The 9331-nt window shown below is 37.1% G+C and overlaps 1 protein-coding gene across 1 annotated transcript in view; it reads left to right on the forward strand.

Annotated features, from left to right (window-relative positions):
* FBXL4 (F-box and leucine rich repeat protein 4) overlaps nucleotides 1-9318 on the forward strand; it is a 67803-nt gene extending 58485 nt beyond the window's left edge. Inside the window, exons 7-9 of the mRNA XM_011360745.2 lie at nucleotides 2240-2311; nucleotides 5903-6215; nucleotides 9055-9318. Coding sequence (XP_011359047.1) covers nucleotides 2240-2311; nucleotides 5903-6215; nucleotides 9055-9218 — 549 coding nt within the window. The 3' untranslated portion in view covers nucleotides 9219-9318. The remainder of the gene's footprint in view (nucleotides 1-2239; nucleotides 2312-5902; nucleotides 6216-9054) is intronic.
* The last annotated feature ends 13 nt before the right edge of the window (nucleotides 9319-9331 follow it).

Raw genomic sequence — 9331 nt, forward strand, 5'->3', positions numbered from 1 at the left:
ATATTATCCCAGAGGCCCCTTAAGCCATCCTCATTTTTTTTGGATTCTTTTTTTTTTTTTTGCTCTTCAGATTGGGTGTTTTCTGCTTTATCTTCTAAATCACTGATTTGACTCTCTGCTTCATCTAATTTACTGCTGATTCCCTCTAATGCATTTTTCATTTCAGTTATTGTATTCTTCATTTCTGACTGGTTCTTTTTTATATCTTCTATCTTAATTTTTACATTTCTTATTTCTTTGTTGAAGTTCTCATTGAGACATTGAGTATCCTTATAAGCAATGTTTTGAACTTTGTATGTGGTAGTTTGCTTGTCTCCATTTTGTTTAGTTCTTTTTCTAGAGCTTTGTTCTGTTCTTTCATTTGAGACATGTTTGTCTCCCCATTTTCTCTGCCTCCTGTTTTTGTTTCTATGTATTATATAGAGCTGCCATGTCTCCCGGTCTTAGTAGAGTGGCCTTATGTAGAAGGTGTGCTGTGGGGCCCAGTGGCGCAGTCTCCCTGGTCTCCTGAACCAGGTGTGTCCCTTTTATGGGTTGTGTGTACCCTGCTGTGGTAGTTGAGCCTTGATTGCTGTTGGCACCTCATTGGGAGGGATTAACCTTCAGGCGATCGGCTGTGAGGACTGGCCTGAAACGATACAGTCGACCAGTTATGTAGGGGCTGACCTTACACAGCAGGATTTGCTTTAGCGGGGCTCTGGTGCCTGCCAAGTCTGCCCTTTGGGTGTGTCATGTGTGGAGGTGGTTGGGTGGTGCTCTGGTGTGGTCTGAATATGACCACTGGGTGTGTTTGTTCTGGGGCCTCTTGGGAGACGCTCTAGTGCAGGCCAGGTTCAGTCACTGGTTGTATCCTGCTGCAGGCTACTTGGTATGAGCTCCAAAGTGATCTGCAGGTGGGTGCCACTTGCGCTGAGCTTGGAGGTGCCTGGGAGGGACTAAACTGTGAACTGAGGCCAGCTGCTGCTAGTGCTGGGCTGGGGGCTGTTTAGCAAGAGGTACGGGCATTCTGAGGCCAGATGCTGCTTGCTTCAGGTTTGTGAACCTTTGAGAGGTTTTAGGAAAGAATGCAGCATGAGCCAAGATAGGCTGTTTATATGGAAAAGCCACTGGAAGTGGCTTAGGTAAGCTCACAAGTTAGGTGAGGCAGGACCTTGGAAAGTCACTGGGACCAGGGGAACAGTGTTGGCTAGTGATGCTAACTAGTCTCCAGTGATGGAGACTCAGATTTGGCACCTCCCCCTGCACATGCAGGCTGTATGGGGCGGGGGGGGGACTCAACAAATGTTTTGTATTGTCATTGACACATTCGTCATTCTTTCTCCAACTGATTATTTGTCAGTTTCTGAACATTTAAAACAGATTAAACAGAGGTTGTATAATATCATCTTCATTTTGTTAGATATGAGTAGTTCAAATGTTTAGAAAGAAATTTTGCCAAATAATTGGAGTTGTTTTTTCTTAATTTATAAAGTAAAAATTAGGAATGTTTTTCACAGTTTTCATGGCAGGCATGTCATCAAATGAAATTATGTATAGAGATATTTTAGGTGCCATGATTATGTCACAGTCTAGCATACTTTTGGGTTTCTTTAGTGGTGAGGCTGTTTTCATTGCACAAAATAGATGGGCCGAAATGGCAGGAACATGACTAGAAAGTGGACATTATGTATGTTTCAGTCAGCATGTTGCTAGTGACAGGTGCTCAATGGTTGTTGGGATCCTTGTCAGGAAAGAGAATCCTTTGACATTAAAGTCACCACCTCAGTCCTGATTTTGGGTGACTCTATTGGCATATCCATCAGGCTGCAGGTGATCAGTGAATGTCAGAGCTGCTGCTGTTCCTCAGTGTCACCAGCCCTCGGTGGTTTTTTTTTTTTTTTTTAAGGGAGGGATTGTTTAGCCTGTCTCGTTGTTCAGTCTTAACCAGACTTTCAGATTGCCTGCCTTTGGGAAATGAACTGAGGAGTCATAGGGAATATAGGTTTTATTTAGGGCATACAAAACCATATACAGAGTAATGACTTACATGGAGACTAGTAATGATTATCTTGACTCCAAGCCAATCAATGGTGGGAGCACCTGGGGACTCATTAAATGGCATTTGTGGTGTCTGTCACCTAGGCTTTGAGCTCTATTTCAGGAAAAGCAGTGACAGCCTTTAATGTCTAATTGACCTCTTCTCTTTGTTTCACTTTCTTTCACTTTCCATATTTGCCTCTGATGTGGTCCCTGATGGCAGCAAACAGCACTGCTCAGCATTTTGAACTTCTGTTCAGAGCTTCAACACCTCAGTTTGGGTAGTTGTGTAATGGTAAGTATTTGAAAATTCTTTACACTCAACTGCTTATTCTCTTTTTCTTCCCACAGGTGAATTTTATCTTGACTCACCCCCCTCAAACCCCCCCGCCCACAGCTTTTCTGATTATGGTTAACTACCCTACTTTTAAACATTTTTCTTAAATTGGAGAGTATGTGTTTGAAACAGTCACATTATTTATCCATGAGTGCAAGAAGAAAAGTATAGTGTGATAAAAAGTTTGGTTCTGCCTCAAGTCAGATGTTATCTTAGACAAGTTGTTGTTGTTGTTATTATTATTATTATTATTATTATTATTTTATAAACTAAGTTATTAATTATACCCAAATGCCAGTAGTTGAGTAAGTTTTTCACAAAGCTAATTTTGTTTTTTAAGTTCTGAGAATATTTCCTGGAAATGTTGATGATAGTAGATAGGTTTATTTTGTTTGTTTTTGTGTTTGTCTTACTGGCCTTACTGGGTGAGATAAAAAGATGGATATTCTGTGTTGGAACTCAAATTTTTTTGAATTTTACTGGTCCATAAAATCCAAAGGCCTAGAGACTGTTGGACTAGATGGTCTTTAAAGTACTTTCAATTCAAAATATGAATTTATGTGCCACTGAAAGAGCTCATGGGATGAGTTAAATATTTTTCATCTGAATTACATGGCTTATAAATAATACTGACACTTAAGGGACTATAGAACTCTTGGTGTTTGTGTGCATGTGTGTGTGTGTGTGCATGTACGCACACACAGGAAATGCAGCTCCCAATAAATTGACTATGAACAATCTATTCCTCTTCACTTTCTTACCCACCCAAGGCAGATTTAGGAGATCCCCAACCATTCCAGTTTTGCATCTACTTATTAGGAAGACCAAAATAAGCAGGATGATTGTAAGATTCCAGAGAGGTTCTCTTGGTGTCCTGGGCTTGGAATCAACAGGCACAGTTACTGACCTAAAATAGATCCCATTTGAACATCTTTAGAGCTCAGCAGTGGCTTCAGAGATGCCCCGAGGTTTGGCAGTGTAGAGGCCAGTTGTAATGATATTTATCTCTATGTCCCTGTAGTTTTTAATCCTGGTTGTTAGGCCTTATAAAACCCCAAATATGAGCACAGGCCCATCCTGGTCTCTGGAAACAATCTTGGGAGCCCACTAACTCAGCATTAGTTTTCTTTGTTTTGGGCCAAATTCTTACCTTAGTAAGTCATTTCATGGGCTTCTGTTGGGTCCCTCTAATGGTTCTTCTAGATGGGCCCAGTGACATTCGATTGGCTGTTTCTTTAACAACAGTTGTTTGCCTTTGCTTAAACCAGTGTTTTCCAACTTTACCTAACTTCTTTAAAAGTTAAATTTATTGGAGTGACATTGGTTAATAAAATTATATAGGTTTCAAATATACAATTCAATAATACATCATCTGGATATTGCACTGTGTGTTCACAGCCCAAAGTCAAATCTCATATCACCATATATTTGACCTCCTTTACCCTTATCTACTTTCCCCCACTCCCTATCCCTCTGGTAACCACTAAACTGTTGTCTGTATCTGTGAGTTTTTGTTTGTTTATTTGTCTTGTTCATTTATTGCTTTCAGTTTTATATCTCACCTATTAGTGAAATCATGACTATTGAATGCATTTTTCCATATTTTATCTATTAATATGTAATATACTATGGGAAATGCTGCCTTAGATAAATAAGCTATTTTTAAGTAAAATATCATTACTGCTGGTATTGTTTGTCAGGAAACGAAGTTTTAAGGACTTTATAGAAATACTGCTAATAATTGCTGATACTGCTACTACCGTCATGAGTGAAATATTTCATGCTTGTCATAGAAGTACCATTCTTACTTCACAGCAGGTCCAGGATTTACCAGGACAGTAACATAGACATCTCTTGATTGATACTTTAATACCATGTTTATCTCAGTTTCTTTTGTCAGTTGAACAAAAGGGAGGATGATTCATTCACTATTTTATTTTTGACTGTCAAAATAATAGCAGTCAGAATCATGGGTTTCAGAAAGTTTCTAAATTCTTTCTTTCTAAAGAAGTGAATTGGCTGCAGTAATTATCAAAGCTCCAGTTTTGTATTGTTCAGGTATACTCACTTTAGTAAATAGTTATATTCCCCCAAATCTGTTTCTCATGTTTTTCTCTATGATTCTGCCATACACAGTTGGCTGAAGACCAGAACCTTGGAAATCATCACCACTATATCTAGTCCATAAGCCTTTGGTTCTACTGAAAATGTAGCCCAAATCTGTCCATTTCTCCAATTCCACTGCTATTACCTTAATCCAAGCCCCTGTCTCTCTTCGAAGCTAGTGTAGGCCTCTTCGCCGGGCCTCCTCCTTCATTCTTAGCCAACATAGACCACCTTTGAGAAAGAAGCAAGAGGGGTTTTGGTTTTCGTTTTAATGTAAATCATATATTTCAAACCCTCCAGTGATTTCCTTAGTACTTAAAATAAAAATCAAACTCCTTTACGGCCTAATGGCCTAGCCCCAGCATAACTCTCTGCCCTCATAGCCTGCCCTCTCCCTCACTACCCAGGGCCATACTGATCTTATTTCTGTTCTTTAGATCTGCTGGGCTCATTCTTGAAGATCCCAACAGCTACTACTCCCTCCCTCAACTCCTGACACTCTGATCGCTCTCATATCACCCTGATTTATTATTTTCATACCACTGATCACTCTCCGAATTTATTTTGCTCATCTGTTTGTCTGTATGTCTTTCCCAAAAATGTAATCAAAATCTTAGTATTTTTGTTTCACTGTTGTTCCTAGCATCTTGAGTGATGCTGGTATATAATAGTTGGAAATAAGAATAAACAGTGAACAAAAGGACATAATCATTGGAATTTTTTGCTGTTTTGTTTCCTTTTGACTTCTGGTAATTCGATATTTGATTATAATAAAGTCAAATGAACCTTTTAAAAGAACCTGTTTAAATTAACATTATTGAAGCATATAAAGCCCATGAACTTAAATGTTTAATCTTTGGATAGTAGAGGCTTATCCTGTGATCTTAAGGTAAATCACTGGACACCTCCTATGAATAACAGTGATTAACACATCATTATCTAAATTATTTTCATGTTGAATATTCAGTCCCCAAATGCCTCAAACTAGTATCTTTATTAGTACGATGAGAATATTCACATACTACTTTAGAGCCTAGCAAAGTACACATCTTTATCAGGGAGATCTTATGTATCTACCAAAGTCGATTACTTACATAGAAAATAGAAGAAGCTAGGTCCTCTCAGAGTAGTAGCAGCAAGATCAAAATGGGAAGCATGTAGGAACCACATGTAATCCTCAAATTCTTCACGAAAGACTGAAAATTTCATACTGCTTCAGGATTTAATTTATCAATGTCCTCTGTCTGGATTGTGTTAAATGGATTTTTTTGCTGTTTTGTGAAACAGTGCCATATCTGTGAGATGAGTGAGCAGGTTTGTATTAATAAGCATGTGAGTATGTTTACATGGAAGCAAATAGATTATTAAGATTTTTTTAACTGCTCTAAACAGTTTATATTTCTGAGCATAATATATAAAAGATTGGAATTATTTGATTTCCAGATTGAAGACTATGATGTGATAGCTAGCATGATAGGAGCCAAATGTAAAAGACTGCGTACTCTGGATCTGTGGAGATGTAAGAATATTACTGAGAATGGGATAGCAGAACTGGCTTCTGGGTGTCCACTTCTGGAGGAACTTGACCTCGGCTGGTGCCCTACTCTGCAGAGCAGCACCGGGTGCTTCGCCAAACTGGCACGCCAGCTCCCAAACTTGCAAAAACTCTTTCTTACAGCTAACAGGTCTGTGTGTGACACAGACATCGAAGAACTGGCATGTAATTGTACCAGATTACGGCAACTGGACATATTAGGTAAGGATATAATATATAAATTTGTTTCAAAGCTTTGACATTAAAGCTAATCTCAGACTTTTTACAAGGAAAAAAACCCTTTTGGATACAATAAAAATTTTGTCTTGATAACACTGCTTGGTTTGATAGGAAATGCAAGATAGGTTAATTGACATGTATATCTGTACTCAAGTAAAAGAGTCAGTACAATAACAGAATTTTATAGTTGAACCCATCAGAAAGCTCTAAATAACCATTAATTTTTGATCTAGTAAGAAGAATGAGAATTTATATGAGCTGTGTTCTCCATTTTCATTAAAGACAGATAAGAAATTAATCCATTTGTATAATTAAAATATATAGATATATATTCATGGATTCTTGATGTTGAATTCTTGATTAAGGAATTTTGTAAAATCTCCATCTCTGATCATTCTAGTTTTTAGAACTAGTTCTAGCCCAAGACAAAACTTTCCAGTTCTGGTATTCTTTGTGTCCTTACTATAGTTTCCCAGAGAGGAACACTGTGAGGTTTTGTCAGTTCTTACTTTAGCCAGAAGTGCAAGCAATGCCACAGTTATAGTTGCCCACACAATTGGTACTTTGTAAATCCACATAGCACTTGCACTGTGTTCTCTGTTAATCTATTAGTACTAACAGATTAGTTTGTGAAGTGTTCATTATGTCCCTTCCTGTTTATTAAACATTCAGCAAAAGGAAAACCTGAAGATTTTCGGCACCTGTGTTTTGATTTTAGTTAAAATCTCTCCACAGTCAAAGTTTATAATACATTTGTAGATGTTGTTTATATACTTGCTTCTTACTTATTCAAGCAACTTTTAGGCAGAAGTTCTTGCCTGAAAACTTAGGAAGAAATTCTTGCCTATTACATGCACACTTTGGGCTAGATACTTTATCTGTTGTGTTTTCCTTAAACTTCATAGCTCCGTGAGTTGGACGTTAATGTCTTTTCATAGGTGAGGGCAGTTAATCTGTGGCAGAGCCAAAGTTCAAATCCAAGGTTTTGAGCCTCATAGTACCATTTTTTTTTTAAAGCACCACACCTACTTACCTTGCTTCTTTTCCTTCCTCCCCGCCTTCTCCTTTGAATTATCCTAGACCTTTTATAAGAAAAGTATTTTGAAAAGTTTAAGAAAAAGTCACAGGAAGAATGAGGAAAGGTGGCCAGGGCCTTTTAAAATGAATTGTTAATTGCATCACGTCTCCCTCAAAACAAAAAACAAAACCACAGAAACTCATACACTAGAGATGATGAGTAGCCAGTATCTAAAAGATACTACAGAAGCACAAAAAAGTTAGTAACACTGATCCTAAAGCAAAAGCCCAGTTGTGAGAAATAGTAGGTTTAGGTGTCAGGTGACCTAACTTTGGCTTATAAATGTATTAATTACTTGACAAAGATATAAAATAAGAATAGGTAAGAATTATAATGATTTCTTTTTGAAAACATTTGTAACTTTTATGAGCATAAGTGCAAGGAAGTATCATTATCTATTACACCAGAACTAATTATAGATGGAAGTTAGCCATCAAGCAACTATATTGGAACGTCTCATTTCAAATATGAAGAACACAGTAAAAAATAATATCAATAATAATAATAATGTTAACAGCAGTGTTACTATATGTTTTATACTGTTCTGAATATATATTAACTGATTTAATTCTTACAACAACCTTATGAGATAGTTATTAGTATAAGCCACAAATGAGGATGAAACAGGTGTACAAACATCTTTTTGGATATGAATTTTCAAGTCTTTGGTGTAAATACCCAGTAGAGGGATTGTTGGATTATGTGGTAGATCATGTCTGCTTCTCCTTTTCGTTTTGCTTTGTTCTTTTCTTGCTATGCTGGCCATCTCTGCCTCTCTTGGTACACATAGCCAAATATAATAGACTCACCCCAGTTTTCCATTTTCCAAGGATCTATGGACACTGAAGGCTTTACTAAATTCCAATTCTAAATTTTCAGGGGACTTTGTATTGGTTAGTCATGGGGCCGGTCACAGCCAGAGTAGCAGTATAGTTAGAACTTCTGGAGCCCATGGCAGAGAGGGGAATAGAAAGTTCTCAGAGAAAGAGGTATAGGTTAACATTTCAGAAACTTTAATCTACATCCCAGTAGATTATATATGTAATACAATTGATTTTTTTTCTCCCTAGAAAAGTTGTAAAGTAAGGTATGTTTTACAACAGTTGACATCTTAGAGCCTAGTGATAATTTAGCTTCCACCTAAATATCCCATAATCAATTCAGCTTTAAAACGGGCTAAATAGTACTCATCATCCATCATCTGTCTTCCAGTAATGCCATTTTATACCAACTGCTTACTGTAAAATTTATCAAATTGTGTTGTAATTATTTGCTTTCAACTCTAGTCAGGTTTCTTAGGGCAGATATGTCTTATGTATCTCCAGTGCCTGAAACAGAAGTTTCTACAGGGTAGTCGCTCAATGCTGAATTGGGTGGAGTTAGAGGTTGAATCATTGTGAGCATTGCTGCCTAATTTGACCCCATGGGTTAAAGAAAATGAGCTGTACAAACAGTTTCGAACTGGAGTGACAGACACAGGAAAGTCTGGAGAAGCTGATTAGAAGAGGTAGGAGGAAGGAATGAAGATAGTGGGTAAAGTATTGACAGAAATGCCAAATTGAGAAAATTCAGTTTGTAATTTTTTACAGGACTAGTTCAGTCTGAAGTCTTTTGTTGTTATTTTAAGTTTTAAAAGACAATTTATGTTGTTATTTTAAACAATAAATAATAAAGAATCTTTATCAGAACATTACATAAATATTATATTTAAAGTGTTTTATGTGGCTTTGTTTTTTTAAACAGGAACAAGAATGGTAAGTCCGGCATCCTTGAGAAAACTCCTGGAATCTTGTAAAGATCTTTCCTTGCTTGATGTGTCCTTCTGTTCACAGATTGATAATAGAGCTGTGCTAGAACTCAATGTGAGCTTTCCAAAAGTGTTTATAAAAAAGAGCTTTACTCAGTGACTTAATATACGTTCTATAATAAAATTAATGTGCTTTCATAGGGTTTTATTTTAGAGTAGGTTTTGTTTTTTGTTTTGTGTAGTTTTTATAATGGTGGGAATGTCTCATTAAGA

The sequence above is a fragment of the Pteropus vampyrus genome, unplaced genomic scaffold (genome assembly GCF_000151845.1).
Source record: "Pteropus vampyrus isolate Shadow unplaced genomic scaffold, Pvam_2.0 Scaffold58, whole genome shotgun sequence".
Taxonomy (NCBI): domain Eukaryota; kingdom Metazoa; phylum Chordata; class Mammalia; order Chiroptera; family Pteropodidae; genus Pteropus; species Pteropus vampyrus.